General features: G+C 39.0%; 1 protein-coding gene across 2 annotated transcripts in view; it reads left to right on the forward strand.

Annotated features, from left to right (window-relative positions):
* The window catches only part of LOC142832682 (ATP-binding cassette sub-family G member 3-like), a 46,553-nt gene extending 34,392 nt beyond the window's left edge, over window positions 1–12,161 (forward strand). Inside the window, exons 13-16 of one of the 2 annotated variants that reach the window (XM_075943363.1) lie at window positions 286–440; window positions 8,517–8,606; window positions 9,396–9,481; window positions 11,229–12,161. In XM_075943363.1, the coding sequence (XP_075799478.1) occupies window positions 286–440; window positions 8,517–8,606; window positions 9,396–9,481; window positions 11,229–11,373 (476 nt within the window). In that variant the 3' untranslated portion in view covers window positions 11,374–12,161. Of the gene's footprint in view, window positions 1–285; window positions 441–3,173; window positions 3,263–8,516; window positions 8,607–9,395; window positions 9,482–11,228 lie in introns of those variants that run through there. The other variant, XM_075943364.1, reaches the window with a different exon arrangement.
* The last annotated feature ends 5,423 nt before the right edge of the window (window positions 12,162–17,584 follow it).

Below are 17,584 nucleotides of genomic sequence, written 5' to 3' on the forward strand. Positions count from 1 at the left end.
AGAGGAGAGAAGCGAATATATGGAAATATATTTTGTGTCAGGTGTAAAAATAAAGCCATGCGATGGAGTTGGAGAGAGGCTCATTGGTTAAGAGCACATGCTGCTCCTCCAAAGGCCCGAAATTTTGTTCCCAGCATCCACATGATCAGGACACAGTTAGAGACGCAGAGAAGTTGGGTGGCCGAGAAACTGTTACCAGTCTCATTGACTATTAAAGCATTGTTTGAAATATGTACAATCTCTCGACTTAGGTGATGAACTGACCCTACTTTTTTTCTTTCTAAGGAGTAAACACAGATGTGAAGGGTTTCTTCACTATGATATTTACCGTCATGATGTTGGCTTATTCGGCCAGCTCACTTCCACTGTGTTTCAAAGCAGGGGAGAATGCAGTGGCTGTACCAACTCTATTTGTGACCATCTACTTTGTGTTCATGCTGGTGAGTGTGAATTGTGGTTTTTTTAAATATTTTTTTAATTTACTTTTTTAAAAAAGAGCTTTTTCATTTTACTTCCCTATCCCAGTTCCCACTCCTTCTGTTCTCCTGCTTCCCCCATCTTCCCTTACCCCACCCTATCCCCTCCTCAGAGAGGGTAAAGCTTCCCATGCGGAGTCAACAAAGTCTGACACATCACTTTGAGGTAGGACGAAGACCATTCCCCCTATGTTTAGACTGTGCAAGGTATCCCTCCAAAAAGAATGGGCTCCACTATGCCAGTTCAAGCACTAGAGAAAAACACTGGTCCTACCGCCAGTGGCTCCACAGATTTTCCAAGCCACACAGCTGTCATCCACATTCAGAGGGCCTCGTTTGGACCTATGCAGGTTCCCCACTATCAGTCCAGAGTCAGTGAGCTCCCACTAGCTCAGGTCAGCTGTTCCTGTGGGTAGCTCTGTCATGGTCTTGACTCCTTTGCTCATATTGCTCCTCCCTCTCATCAACTGTTCTTCAGAAGCTCAGCCCAGTGTTGGATCTCTGTATCTGCTTCCATCAGTTGCTGGGTGAAGGTTCTAGAATAACAATTAGGTAGTAATCACTCTGATTACAGGGGAAGACCAGTTCAGGTACCCTCTCCACTATTGCTTGGAGTCTTAGCTGGGGTTGTGGATTCCTGGGAATTTCCCTAGTACCAGGTTTCTCTCTAACCTCATAATGACTCCCTCAATCAAGATATCTCTTTCCTGGCTCTCCAGCTCTGTCCTTCCTTCAACTCAACCATCCCATTCCTTAATGTTCTCCTCCTTCTTCCCCTTCTTCCGTCCCACTCTGCCCTCTCTTCTCCCCTGCCATGCTCCCAATTTTCTCCGAAGATCTTGTCTATTTCCCCTTCCCAGGGGGATCCATGTATGTCACTCTTAGGATTCTCCCTGTTATTTAGCTTCTCTTGGGATTTTGAACTATAGGCTGGTTATCCTTTGCTTTATATATAATACCCACTTGTGAGTGAGTACATACTGTGTTTGTCTTTTGGGGTATCAGTTCCCTTACCCAGGATTTTTTTTTAAATAGTTCCATCCATTTGCATGCAAAGTTCAGGATGTCATTTTATTTTACTGCTGAGTAGTACTCCATTGTGTAAATATGTCACATCTTCTTCATCCATTCTTCAGTTGAAAGGCAGTTAGGTTGTTTCCAGGTTCTGGCTATTACAAATAATACTGATATGAATAAGGTTAAGCAAATGTCTTTGAGTATATGCCCAAGAGTGGCATTGCTGGGTCTTTTTCTTTTTTCATCTGAAAACATGTTTTCCTCATTTATTTCAATTCTTTAAGAAGTTCATGCAATGTATTTTTTCTTTTTTAATTGAGAAAAGGAAAAAAAAGTTTCCGCCTCCCAGCCTCCCATTTCCCTCCCCCTCCTCCCACCCTTCTCCCCTTCCCCTCACACCTCTCCCCCTCCCTCTCCAGTCCAAAGAGCAGTCAGGGTTCCCTGCCCTGTGCAAAGTCCAAGGTCCTCCCCCCTCCGTCCATATCTAGGAAGGTGAACATCCAAACTGGTTAGGATCCCACAAAGCCAGAACATGAAGTAGGATCAAAACCCCGTGCCATTGTCCTTGGCTTCTCATCAGCCCTCATTGTTCGCCATATTCAGAGAGTCCGGTTTTATCCCATGCTTTTTCAGTCACAGTCCAGCTGGCCTTGGTGAGCTCCCAGTAGATCAGCTCCACTGTCTCAGTGTGTGGGTGCACCCCTCGTGGTCCTAACTTCCTTGCTCATCTTCTCTCTCCTTCCGCTCCTTATTGGGACCTTGGGAGCTCAGTCCAGTGCTCCAGTGTGGGTCTCTGTCTCTATCTCCATCCATCACCAGATGAAGGTTCTATGGTGATATGCAAGATATTTGTCAGTATTGCTATAGGATAGGGTCATTTCAGGTTCCCTATCCTCAGCTGCCCAAGGAATTAACTGGGGACATCGCCTTGGCCTCCTGGGAGCCACTCTAGGTTCAAGTCTCTTGCCAACCCTAAGGTGGCTCCCTTAACTAAGAATTGTGCTTCTGTGCTCCTCTATCCAACCTTCCTTTATCCCAATCATCCTGTTTCCCCAAGTTCCCCCCATCCTCCCCTTCTCACTTTTCTCTCCCCATCTCCCCTTACCCCCCATTGCTGGGTCTTGAGGTAGAATGATTCCCCATTTTCTAAGAAACAGCCGTACTGATTTCTAAAGTGACTACAAGTTTGTACTGTCACCAGCAATATAGGAGTGTTCCACTTCTCATCCTCTCCAGCATAAGCTATCACCAGTGTTTTTGATGTCAGTCGTTCTGACTGTTGTAAGACAATATCTCAGATTCATTTTGATTTGTATTTCCCTGATGGCTAAGGATACTGAGCAATTTCTTTTTTTTAAAGATATTTCTTTCTTTCTTTATTATGTATATAATATTCTGTCTGTGTATATGCCTGAAGGCCAGAAGAGGGCACCAAACCCCATTACAGAGGGTTGTGAGCCACCGTGTGGTTGCTGGGAATTGAACTCATGACCTTTGGAAGAGCAGGCAAAGCTCTTAACCTCTGAGCCATCTCTCCAGTCCCCTGAGCAATTTCTTAAGTGTCTTTTGGCCATTGCAATTTTTCTATTGAGAATTTTCTATTCGCCATTGCAATCCATTTTTTTAAATATTTATTTATTTATTATGTATACAATATTCTGTCTGTGTGTATGTCTGCAGGCCAGAAGAGGGCACCAGACCTCATTACAGATGGTTGTGAGCCACCATGTGGTTGCCAGGAATTGAACTCAGGACCTTTGGAAGAGCAGGTAATGCTCTTAACCACTGAGCCATCTCTCCAGCCCCTGCAATCCATTTTTGTATTGGATTGTTTGGTATTTGGATATCTAGTTTCTTGTGTTTTTTTTTAATATATATTTTGGAGATCAGTCCTCTATCTGATGTGGGGTTAGTGAAGATCTTTTCCCACCTTGTAGGCTGCCATTTTGTTTTGTTGACTGTGTCATTTGCCTTACAGGAGCTTCTCAGATTCAGGATGTCTCATTTATTAATTGTTACTTTCAGTGACTGTGCTACTGGGGTTATATTTAGAAAGTGGTCTCCTTTGCTCATGGATTCAAGTTTATTTCCCACTTTCTCTTCAGACTTTTGATGACTGCTTCTATTTCCTTAGGGGTTATATATCTACTTATATTGTTTATCTTGTCTTTATTTAATTTTGGTGTGTGGCACCTAGCCAGAAGAATCTCTTGCCCATCTTGTTTCCTCTGCATCTGGCTAGCATCTTCTGACTCTGCTTTCTTCTTCCTATAATCTTTAGTTTGGTTGCACCACCTATACTTCCTTCCTGGCTACTGGCCAATTAGCATTTTATTAAATAAAATTGAGTGACAAATGTTTATAGTGTACAAGAGGGTTATTCCACAGCATTTTTTAGTGAAGCAGGAAATTTGAATAACTGTCTCACCCATAATGACAAAATTTGAAAGTATCTTTTCTCTGTGTCCTGAAGAATGACTGACAGTTTTTCTGTGATACAGAAAACTGAAGGACTATCCTGCCTTGTTTTGGAAAAGTTTAGCAGTAACTTTCCTTAGACCCTTCCATGTCCAGTTTATACAACATGCTGTCAAGCAGTCCAGGCAAGAGCAGTTTCTTGCCCAAATAATTATCTTGACACATCAAAAGACAATCCATAAGGATTTTTGATGTTCACCATCCTTTTAGATGTAATCGGTGTTCTCAGGAGGCAGAGGCAGGCAAATCTCTATGAATTTGAAGTCAGTCCAGTCTATAGAATGAATTCCAGGACAGGCTCCAAAGCCACACGTAGAAACTTAGTCTCAAAAAAAACAACAAAAAAAAAGAAAGAAAAGGAAAAAGAAAAATGAAAAGAAAAAGTGGTAAAAAAATAAAGAAAGAAAAGAACAAAAAGAAAAAAAGTAATTGATGTTGCCAGGAGCAAATGTGCCTCACTGTCAAGTCTAAGTTCTTACAACATTTTAAATGCTATATTCTGTAGGTCTTTTAAAGGTTTGATGATTACCTATCTGAAACATATCTTTGTATACCTAGAAAACGTAACTAACATGACTATAAGTTTAACTATTATATATGACTTAATCTGTAATACTTAATTATACATTATACTTTTATATGAGTTGCATAAACATAATATTTTAAAGAAGAGTAGAAATATAGATACAGTATAACAAAACTGACCTACAATTTGCATCAACAAAGCAAAATTGATACCAATGTAAAATATTTTGAGATTAACAGTTGTTTTTTGGATTAAGGTAGATTAAATTATCTACCCCTTTTTAATCATAATTATGTATCCTTTCTCCTGTGTTTTCTCTATCATATCCCCCATTCTCCTTAAGAAAGAGATTGACTATGATCATTAAGAATTTATAGCCAACCACCTTTAAATGAAAACAAACATTCATAAAGATATTGGGAATTTGGGCATAGTTCTCTAGAATACTTCCTCCTGATTGAGGGTATTGGTAAGCTTATGGAACCCTGAGAAAATGTGAGATATTGGCCAAGCCCTTGGAAGACCAGATATAACCTTGTTGATAGATATCACTTGGAAAGGTTGAAGATATCTCTTGATGAAACCTGATCCATCTTAATCTGGAATGAATCCACAGCCCCTCCCCCTTTCTTTTCCCTGATGGAAATACTCCTTCTCTAAAGCAATGCATCTTTTAAATTCGATTTTACAAATATAGTTTTGGACTTTTGTTTTAAAATTAAGGCATACTTAACATGTCTAGGCTGGTGTGTTTTATCAGTCTTTTCAATCTTATGTTTCTCAGCAACTGTTATTTGCTTGTTAGCATTCAAAAAATTCACAATCAGCGCAATAGTATACAGGATACAGACTGTGTAATTTTCCATCTCTATGTGCCTATGTGACTTATTTTTAGATAAATTTATTCTCTCTTTAAAAACTTTATTTTTAAACTATATATTTTATATACCCTTTTGCTTTTCTTAAGCCCATGCACAATTTTCAAAAATACTGTGATGCATTTAAATGACTTTATGTCTGAGTTTGTTTTTATAGTGTTTCTTAGCCCTTTTTACCTGTATGAGAAAAAGCTAAGTCCACCATGCAGTGTGCTACATGGCTTGAAGAGGTCTCTGTGTACTGTCCTGTGAATCTACCATGCTGTAGCTCAAGTCTATATACCCTGGCATCTTTGTACCACAGCCTGCATGAGAAACACAACTAGGAAGCTGAGGAAGCAATTTTTGACTTTCCTTTTGTGTATCTAGAATCCTTTTTTAAAGCCTTTCAGGCTTTATGTGAATATACTGGCTCCATATTGGGTGCCATATATAAACAGATGGTTCTCTTCCACTCACTAATTCCCAAATAATAACTCAGAGTCTTATAATAACTATAGATGCTTGGCAAGTAGCTCAGGTTTATTACTAGCTAGTTCTTACACTTAAATGAACCCATAATTCTTTTCGATGTGTAGCCATGTGGTTGGTGGCTTGTTACCTCATTTTTACATGGCTTACTTCCTTGTTGGTTGGCTGGCATCTGCCTGACTCCACAACTCTCTTCTCTCCTTAGTTTAATTGTCCCACCCATACTTCCTGCCTGCCTACATGCCAATCAAGTCTATTATTAACAACGAGTATAGCATTCACAGTGTACAGAAGGACATCCCACAGCACATCCCCAGGCTCATGTATCCTTTCCCTTTTAAAGGGACCATGGTCCTAACAGAGAAAATGACATGTTGTCCTCTTTATGAGAGAAGGGCACTTAGGGTGGTAAAGTTCTCAGGAGTCTCTTGCTCTTATTCCCAGATGGGTAGACAGACCCATCGAAAGCCTCTTATCAACAGAAGATTAATTATTTCTCACATAACAAAAGGATGGATTCTTTCACCAATGGGTGGTGATACCTGTGACAGTTTTATTCTTTTTGTTCAGAATTGTTCTTCTAACCTGGGTCTTTTTAACTTCCATGTGAAATTTATTATTGTTTTTCAATTTCTCAGAATTGTACTGAAATTTTGGTGAGGATTGCATTGAACATGTTGATTTCCTTTGGTAGATGTATATTTTTATAATTTTTATCCTCCTAATAAATAAAGATGGGCTGTCTTTCTATCATCTAGTATCTTTAATGTAACAGCATAAATGAATGCAGATAGATTGTAAAAATATATACAGCTTTAATGGGGAAATAGACTTACAGAACCACCGTTCCCGCGGAGACCAGGAAAGCAGAAGGGGCGGCTGGGAGCACGCTTGCCAGATTTATAGGTAAACATCAGCCCAAGGTGAACACGCCCCCTAAGGGGCTGGACTTATCCCTACACTTTAATTTCTTTTTTCCAGTGTCTTGAAATTTTTATTATACAAAAATTTCATTTAGTTAGATTTATTCCAGGATCCCCCATGCCCTCTCTTTTTTTTTTACTTTTTGATGAATGAGATTGTATGTCTCATCCCCCCCCCCATTATATCAGCAATTTTTACTTAGACAGTTTCCAACTTTTCTGCTTGTCATGGTGCTTTATCAGAGCCACAGGCAAGGAACTAATACAACTGGTTATTGTATCAAGTTTCTATATGGGACTTTGAAAACCAGTTATGATGCCAAACGTATTTTCTGTACAGGCATTTGTACAGATGCAGTCTGAATGCATGCACGCACCATCATTGTTGTGCATATTCTAGTGTGCTTAAGAGCAGACAGAATAAATTTTTTGTGACCCTTGTTTATCCCCATCAGGGCTTTCTTCCATTTCTGTTGTGATTTTGACTTTTGGTAGCGTTTTTAAATGGGGGATTGAGCACTTTCTGCTGCTCTTTTACCACATGGTGTGGATTATCAGTTCTAGGCTTACAATTGTTTTAAGGTGGTATTTTAATTGAATCCAAACTCCTAAACTCATGACTAAGAGAGTCAAAAACTCTTATAAGTAACAAGACTTACTGATCCTTGGAAGTAGAAGTGGGTATACAATGATCAGTGCTTATCCACATTAGGTTTCTATTGCTGAGATGAAACACCATGACCCAAAGGCAAATTGGAGAGGAAATGGTTATTTTGGCTTACACTTCAATATTACTGTTCATCACTGAAGGAAATAAGAATAGGAACTCAAACAGCAGTATCCTGGAGGCAGGAGTTGATGCAGAGTCCATGGAGGGGTGCTGCTTACTGGCTTGTTCTAAGTCCTCACTCAGTCTGCGTTCTTCTAAAATGACATACCTACAGATGATCTTATAGTGACATTTTCTTTTTTAATTTAATTTATTTAACATTTTTTATTTATTTTACATACCAACCAATGTTTCTCTTCCCTCCTATCCTCCTGTTACTTCTCCCTGAGTCTTATTTGTCCCTTCCTCATCCCCTCCTCTTCAATTTTCATTCAGAAAGGGATAGGCCTCTCATGGGCTTGAACGAAGCACAGCACATCAAGTTGAGGTAGTACTGAGCTCCCTAGAGACATTTTCTTAATTGAGGTTCCCTACTCTCCTGTGAATTTAGCTTGAGTGATATAAAATGAGCCAAGACAGAGTTCTTCTAGCTGGAGTTCCTAGAAGGTAGCAGTTTTACTAGAGCAGTCACTATAGTTGGCCTGTCATATTGTAAAGATTAAATCAATCACATACTGAAAATATAGGAACAAACGGCTCTTCTGCTCTGAATACTGCCATCTCCTGAATTATGCTGTATAAACTACAGAGATTAGATATTATAAGGAATCTTAAGAGGATTTTGAATATGTATGGTAGGTGTATGTAAAGTATAAAGAATGTTTATAGGTTGTGTGCCATTTTAAAGATAACATAATATTGTAGGGCTTGAAATCCACAGAGGAGGGGGGCATTCTTTTACCAACCACAAAGAACTTTGGTTTTAACATGAAGAATTCTGTTTAAAGTTTACTGAAGAACTTTTTAAAGAGCTGATCTAAGAGGAAACAGAAGGATGAGGGGTCTTGAAGAGAGAGGATCTTGTCGAGAATTCTTAATCAATGGACTGATTCTAATTCATAGATTTGTTCTCCATAGGTTTTCTCAGGTCAGTCACTATATTCTGGAAACTTCATACCTGGGCTCTCATGGATTCAGTACTTTAGTATTCCGCATTATGGGTTTACAGTAAGTTGTCCTGTCTGTCACTGTATTTGGGTTCTCCAATTGTAGCAACTGAAATGGTTCCCAACCTAGTCCTTTCCCCAGCTGTAATCTTTAACCAATCACTGCCAAGGATTTTCCTTCTAGGAGCAGAAGATGGGAACTGTCCTATTGGTTTTAAGTGAGTCATCTGGGATTTTTCATAGTCATGTTTTATTTGAGGGAAACAAATGGTGACAGAAACCTCAGAGCAAAGGGGAAAGGTAGATGATACGATGAAAAGCCAACAGTTGTAATTATGCCCAATAAGGAAATAAGGAAAGGATCAGGGACTGTGATATATAGTGTATTCAGGAAAATAAAAGAAAGAAGCAATGTGATACCCAGAGCTATACTGGTTTTGCTAAGCTTTCTCTCCAGTAAAGTGTTTTAGTAGACTTTCTTACTCCTATAATCACAACTGGTTTTGATGAAAATAATTAAGAATATATTATTTCTATAAAGCAATAGTATTATTTTAACTACAGTGCTTAGTGGGTTATTGTCTAGGCAGAGAAAGAGGTTCCTGAGGTGATTTAGTTGAGAGTCTATCTCTTAGTAGTTGGGAAAATTCATTATTTCAATCCTAAGTCTCCTGGGTGTGGGGGAGGAGACTGCTTTACTGGGCAGACTGAACTTGGTGGGATTGTTTATTTAAAAATATTTTTGCAAATTGCAGTCAAGATTGAACTTGAATTTATAGATGGTTGATTCTGTGGAAACTTGTGGAAATACTAAACTATTTGCCTTTCTGTGTCCTTCTTTGTTTTATAGGCTTTGATGCACAACGAATTCTCGGGACAAAACTTCTGTCTAGAAAACAACACAACAGAACTCAGGAGATGTCACAACTATGTGATGTAAGCTTGAGTTCCGTGTCACAATGGGAACATAGAATGCTCCTAGATGTAGAAGGAAAACCCATGCTTTCAGGATTAACTCTGTCTTCTGTGGGGTCCCTAGAGTGCATCATTGTAACCAATGCATGTGGCTGTGTTTCCATTCTACTGCCACGGTGTAGATAATGTGCAGAAAGGGTTCTTCGAGGCTTTCAAAAATGGGTTTGGCGTCTTGATTGTGGGTTTGGGTTCCATGTTTGAATTTGGCATAGGCTGCCCTGATAGCTTACAAGGGCATACATTTTCCACATGTGTAGACTATGACACCTGTGAGCAGAGCCCAAGATTGTCAGGCAGCAGGGGCCAAAAGGACTGAGCTTTGCCTGGCAGCATTCAGGGTCTTTCCTTTGCCTCATACTCTAGAGAACTTGGAGAAAACAAAGGGTGATGGTGGTGGTGGTGGTGGTGGTGATGTGTGTGTGTGTGTGTGTAAAATGTCCTACCAGAGGATATACCCTGTAATGAAACATAGACATATTTTAGTATGTTGAGAAAGAAATCTCTTTTTTTGTGTAATGTCACTAAAATAGTAACGGAGGTTTTTAATCAAACAAGTGTGTTGTTTTAAAGTTACAGTACTTTCAGTTTCTATGATTGCTCTTTTTGATTTGATTTTGATATATAAATATGAGAGAGGAATATGCTGATACATTAGATCTCTCATGGATGTTAAAATAATAAGGAATAATAGTAAGCCAAATTTAAGTTTGAAATACTGATAAGAAAACAAGTATGGGGATATCCTATTTTCCACATCTCCTCTCTCCTGGTGTGGTCTGGCATCCTTGTACTACAAATTCATTACTGGTTTCTTGTCCAGGGTGGGATGGGTAAAGTTTAACCAGAGAAGGGTCATCCACAGATCTTGTACACACAAAAGGATTGTCCTCTCAAGAGGAAGAAGAAAATGGCCCTCTCAGTGGATTTGGGAACTGTTAAATCCTAATAGATACAAGGGAATGGAGAAACATAGGAGTAGAGACACACAGGGATGGAACACAGGGATGGAGATAGACAGTAATTGTAGTGTGTTCAGAAATTATAGCAGCAGCTGTTTTTCTAAGTTGTATCAGGACCCCTGCATCCTGCTGTGCTCCAACTACTACCCTGGGCTCCTGGGCATGCTCCATACCTAAGTATCCAAGGTTGTTACTACTCTCTTAGTACAGGAGCTCACAGCAATTGAATGACTCCTCTCAGAAACCCTTAGTCTCCTCTGGTCCTTGGTCTAGAACTTGATGTATTGTGTGATTGTGTGCTGAGCCAGCAGAATTGCATAAAGCTTTGATCTCTGTGTGTGTCCTTAAGAAAATGAGGTTTTCTGCTTCGGCAGAAACAAGTACTTCACCTGTGACTTTGCCCTTTGAAGAGAAAGCAGTGATGTAGGTTTAGAAATGAATGACACCTTAAAGGTTACAAAGTTGGATCTAATGTGAGTCTTTAAACTCGACCAAGTTTACTAAGCCTACTTCATCTATGCTTTTAAATAGATGTGACAGCTTTGCCTCTTGAAATTAACCAAGGTATCTGATTCAAGTAGTTTAAATTGATATAATATATAATAAAAATTAAATACATCAGTATTACTACCAATTAAATATAAAGATGAAGTTTTTGATGATATGCTGAAACAGAGTTTTTTAAAAGGAAGGAGCAGTAAATGTACAGAATAATCTTTGACGTTATTTTTGTTTGTGTTGAATTACAGATGCACTGGAGAAGAATTCCTGATAATCCAGGGCATCGACCTCTCATCGTGGGGCTTCTGGGAGAATCACGTGGCCTTAGCTTGTATAACAATTATCCTCTTATCATTTACCTATGTGCAGTTATTGCCACATAAAAAAGTATAAATTCTTAAGTCTGGTAGGAGGAGTTTTCAACAGTTGTTTAAAGAACTGTGATACCAAACTCTCTTCTAAGTATTTACCTTTATACTCATGGACACATGCATTACCCAGGAAAGATTCCCAGTGTAATGAACTGTGGTGAATGCAGAGACTCATGGATGCTCAAGGCACCAGAGTAGGTAACCAGGACACCTATACCAACCCTCTAAAGCTTAGACAGTATGGAAAGGGGATGGAAGGAGTACAGGAGTCAGAAGATGAGAAGAATGGCTGGAAATGCTATATTGTGGGCATGACACAGCTCTTGTAACCATGGTCCGTCTCAACATCTGCAGCTCCCTGCACAAGACTGGGTCCCTCATCAGCACAGCAAGGGTCAGAGAGGTACTCAACAGGACCATACCCCATTCTACTGAACTATTAGCTATTGGTAGATTATGGGAGAGAGGCAATCATTGATTTCACATGTATACTCACAGGAGAGCCAGCTAGGCTTCTGTGAACAGTCTAAAACCCAGGTTAAACACAGACAACCCTGGTTAAACTCTGTGGGTCACAAGATAAAACCCAAAAACATGAATGTGGGAAAGGGACTTGTAGAGAGAGGCACCTGTAGTGGTTGGAAGGGGAATCAGAAAGGTGGAAATGAGTGAGAATGATTGAAATGCATTATATACATATATGCAATTGTCATTTTTTAAAAATAATATTACAAATATAAAAAGAAGCTTTTGTGTAAAGTATCTAATTAAAACTCTTTTCTATGTGTTTTCTGTTGTACTGTAATTCAACAATGACTAATATTTTAGGCTTACAAATGTAAAACATAAAATTACAAGTAAAAGAATCCTAGGCTCAAATTAATGCTATTAAATATTGTGTGTTAGTTCATCTCATCAATAGAATTAGGCAAGAGGCTCTCCTGAAGAACACTGCAGAGACACAGATGTTGGGGTCCTGCCTTGTACATCAGTATCTGTAGAAACTACCTCTTGGGATACTTGTGCACTCCTAGATCTGGTAGATCCCAAGATTATTTTCAGTCCTAGAGACTGTAGACTATGTTTTAGTAGCATTTATATTTGAACCTTCTCAGGTCTTTATCTGTGTTTCTATAATTTATATCCATAACTCATTTATTCAGTCATTTCCAGCTAGAACACTTTTGGTTATAGACCCAGAGAGCTATACATAGCACTACAGTGGCACTTGCTCATTCACACTCATTACTACTCTGTTCATAACTCCTGAAGTTGAAAACAGCTTCTATCACCATCAACTGGTGCTGAGATACTGAATCTGAGGTACATTTATACAGTGGAACATTGTTCAGCCATTAAGAAAAAAATGATTTTTCAGAAAAAAATGAATGCATAGAAGCAATTATTCTGAGTTAGTCAGAATACAAAATACAAAAGTTCATGCTTTCTTTTATATGTGGGTGTTAGCTTTTAAGATTTAGACATGTGTGCTTCAGTCTGAATAACAACAGACTTTAGCTAGCTAGTAAGGAACCAGGGGTGGCCAGGAAGGAGAAATAAGTGTATATTTTTATTAAGAGGTAACTGGAAAATTAGAATAGGAGAATTTAATGTGGACAGGCATGGGGGAGGCCAAGTAAGGGGGTGGAATAAGGGGAGGGACATCAAACACTAAAGGCCATGTGAAATACCATATGCAAATTTACTACCATAGAAGAACCCTAAAATATACACACATATGAAAACAATTTAAGTGGAGTCACAATATAATGGAGGAGACAATATCTCAACAAGATATTTTATGTCACCCAGTAACAAGTCACCTTGAGTGCTAGGAATGGACTGCATCATGTTGAGTCATTGGTCAAAGGAGTTCCTGTAGACCTCTCAAACATCACAGATTACTTTAAAGGCTGTTAGTTGCTATCTATAAGATGGTGATAGGACCCTGTTGCCAAAGACCTCACTCACTTATGTCATTGAACGTAGAGAAATCAAACAGTTCCCAGTTAGAATCTTCACCCCCACTGCTAGCATTTGTGGTGCTTGAAGGCACTTTTCACACTGCTAGAGGAGAAGAGTCATCAGTATCATGCAGCTACGAACTCTGTGACCTCCACCAGTGTCATGCCTGTGAGATAGACTGACACAGTAATGGTGCAGATGCTATGGTTGTAACCAACCCTCTTAAAAACAGGTTTAAGGTCCACTAAATAAGATTGAGCTTATATCTGACATTGCTAAAGTGGCCAAGAACGTAAGACTCGATTGTTCCTGGCTTATGGGAAAACTTACTTATTATTTGTCTAAAGAAGCATCGTATACAGTTATTTCTAATGACATATTGATATATCTATAGACCAAAACATTGCTCAACTATCAATAATGAAGTTTCTTCTTGCAGTATATAGTAATTTACAAAGAGGTCCACAACGGGCTAATTTGTAGAGATTGGGAGTTTATAGCACACAGCTCTGCATGGGACGTCTTCACCAAACCCCTCCTGCTGAAGCTCAGAGGTCTATGCAGAAGAGGAGGTAAAAAGGTTTTAAGAATAGGAGATGGTGGGTGACACCTAGGAAACAGCATCTTTCAGAAACAATAGGACTAAGACATAAATAACTCACAGATTGTGGCAGCACCCAAAAGACCTGCACAGCTCAAGCCAGACAGAATTCCAGAACTAAAAGGGGGGATTAAACAAAAGATTCCACTTCATTCCAGAATCTATGTGTAACTGGAATCTTCTCATAAAATGAAAATCAGTTTTCTCCAATATAGTCCCTGGGACTATCAACTACACTCCAGAGCAGGACCTGTGCCCAGCGGAAGTTGACCAACATGAAATAGATGTCTTATCGGTTTTGTGCAGTTTTGGTTTTGCTATTTATTGTCTTACTGATTTTCTTTTTCTTTAGTTTTTATGTTTAACTTTGTTTTTCTTTATTTTTTGAGGCTGGGAAAAATAGGTAGTTAGGTAGGTAGGTAGATGGATTAATAGGAGATAGAGAGCTATCATGGAGTTAGGTGGGTAGGGAGGTGGAAAGGATCTGGGAGGAGCTACGGAAAGAGAAAGAATATGATCAAAAAATGTTACATATAATATTCATTTAAATAAGAAAAAATTTCAAGTACAGTTTGTTGAATTACTTTAAACAAGATACATTATGAGCAGCACTCTTGGTTAGGAAGTGGGTTGTGACTAACACAGATGAGGTAGTCATGCCCCTCTCTGTCTTCTAGTGTTTGTGGGCATGGATTCAAGTTCCTCACCCACTTTTTAGTCAATTTATTCTTTCTTTTTTATTAAGACCGATTTTTATGCTCTTAGGACAAACTTTCTTGAAATCCATATCCTTCTGATTCTGCTTCCTGACCTGTCGGAGTTACAGGAGTATCCTACTATATTTGATCTAATAGGTTCAATTTTCAAATAACTTCATGGGTACAGAAATTTAGAAAGATAGCGTAAATAGTTGTTTTGTGCCCTTTCCCCCTATTTTGTCAGGGTACTTTGAAAAAATCTAACTTAACATTGGGCCACTGCTGGTCATTAAACTGAAGACTCCGTTCAAATCTACTGCTTTCCTACTAATACTCTTGTGTGGTTTGGAGATCTAATTTGGGGTATACATAGCATCAAGCTCCTCTCATTAAAAAATCAACTGCTAGAATTAAAGGGCCTAGGACACTGAACGCAGACCCCTGAGACTGGATTCTGGGTATCATTTAGCACACGGTGGATGCTCTGCAGCATCATCTCAACACCAGTCTAGAAGACATCGCTACACTGCTTTATCTTTGAACTTTAAAGAAGGTTTTTCCCTCATGACATTGGCATTATTATAACTTACTGAATGTTCTGCATAGTTTGGGAATATCAAGGCATGTTTCTTAGAGTTTCTATTTTGAAAAAAAAAACTGCATGACCTCTTTGGGAGAGAGAGAGATGGCAAAGAGGAAGAAACTCAGGCTGGAAGATGAAGATCACCTTGCCTTGGCAGATGGGGGAGGGAGTGGGTATGGCTTGTCTCTTAAAGGAACAGGACAGATCATTACACTCCCATCTCTTTTTTATAATAAAAAGGTGGAAGGTTAGGCACCACAGGTTAAAGGAATTGGGGCAGGGTTTCTCAAGCCCACTTCCTGCTTATTTGTGGGTGTTGTCTTTGTGGAGAACCTGAGAAGGCTGGGTGCTGGTCACATCCTGGCATAGCTGGTCTCTACTACTGTCCAGTGTTTGTGGTATGGAAACACCTGGTATCTCTTACACCTGTTTAAGGTATTGGCAGAACAGAGAACAAAGTTAAGTTAATGAAAAAATTTTTAGGACCAGGGAATTGAGGGAGTGTATCTGACCTGTTTAAGGTGGATCCTTCAATTTGGATCCCTGAAACTCACAAGAATTCTTTGAGTTTGTGAAAACAGAAGTTTTAGGCATATACATTGTATAAACAGTAGCATATTTGTGTCAGGATGACTGTGAAAGATTTTTGTACAATGAAAAGTATTTTTAAGACTATGGAAGGCAGCATGAGAGAGAAATTTGATAACTTGTATCTGTCCTCACACCTTTATAACTTGCAGGTCTTGTATTTGTATTTTACTGAAATTTGTTTGGTGAGGTTGTCCTTTTAAACTGACAAAACCTCTCAGCTGTCAAACTGCATCAGAGATCTTTGAGAAGGATAAAATTTTACTTGAGTTATTGATTTAAGAAGGACAGATAACTTACTTGGTTGGCACCCAGAGCTACTCCTCAGGTCCTCTATGGTCACTGAAGGTTGTATTTGTTTTCTGTTGCTTAGCGCAGGGCCTACTAGGCTCCAGAAGATCCTGTGGGCTGAGAAATCTGTAGGAAGACAAGCCTACCTTCACCTGAGCAGCTAGGCTGTCGATTCCAGCGATTCTGTCAAAATCTGGAGATCTTTAGTTTAGATGAAAGGCAGTTTTTCCCAGTGGTCAGAGCTTGGCAGTTGAAGCGAACTGTAGATAGATGTTCTGTGCTCATTTGTCTTCTGTCTTCTTTGGAGGAAGTAGAGTGCCGCTAGGAGCCAAACTGACTCTTTGTTATTAAAAATTTTTTTAATAATTAAATATTTAAATACCATATTCCCCACATCTCTGAGCAGTTGAGGACTGTTTATCAGGTACAGCTACAGTATAGAATGTGCCTGGAGAGCTGGGTCCAAGCTTGACTGTACTGGCTCTCAACTTAGCAGGTAAGATTTACACTCAAAAAAGACAGAAAGAAAAAAAGACTGCTTGCAATAGAAGGTTAATGGCAGAACCGACAATAGTGGAGAACATCCAAATATATTTTAGTTGAGGGTTGGATTAAATATAAAGTATTTTTGTAAGAGACTTAAAAGTACATACCAGTTTAAAACATGAGACTTATTGTTTTTGTAGTCTGAAATGAGATGCAATGAACAGACAATTATAAAAAAGGATTTTCAACAATGCCACATCAGACAGAAGATTGATCTGCAAAATGTACAAAAAACTCAAGAAATTTTATATCAAAAGAACAAATAATCCCATAAAAATGGGGTACAAACCTAAACAGAGAACTTTCAACAGAGGAATCTAAAATGGCTGAAAGACACTCTCGACATCCTTAGCCATCAGAGAAATGCAAATCAAAACAACTCTGAGATTCCATCTTACACCTGTCGAAATAGCCAAGATCAAAAACACCGATAACAACTTATGGTAGAGAGGATGTGGGGAAAAGGGAACACTTCTGCGTTGCTGGTGGGAGTGCAAACTTGTAAGCTGTTTTGGAAACCAGTGTAGTAATTTCTCAGAAAACTAGGAAACAACCTACCTTAAGACCCAGCAATACCATTTGTGGGTTTATACCCCAAGGATACCCAATTATACAACAAGGACATGTGTTCAAGTACATTCATAGCAGCATTATTTGTCAGAGCCAGAACCTGGAAACAACCTGAGTGCTCTTCAACTGAAGAATGGCTAGGGAAAATGTGGTCCATTTGCACAATGGAGTACCACATAGCAGGAAAAAAATAATGACAATTTGCAGGCAAATGAATGGATCTAGGAAACATCATATTGAGTGAGGTAACCCAGAGCCAGAAAGACAAATAAAATATGTACTCACTAATAAGTGGCTTTTAATAATAAAGCAAAGAAAAACCAGTCTACAATTCACAATCTCAGAGAACCTAGACAACAAAGAACCCTAAGAGAGACACTCTCACACTGAG

Source organism: Microtus pennsylvanicus, chromosome 12 (genome assembly GCF_037038515.1).
Source record: "Microtus pennsylvanicus isolate mMicPen1 chromosome 12, mMicPen1.hap1, whole genome shotgun sequence".
Taxonomy (NCBI): domain Eukaryota; kingdom Metazoa; phylum Chordata; class Mammalia; order Rodentia; family Cricetidae; genus Microtus; species Microtus pennsylvanicus.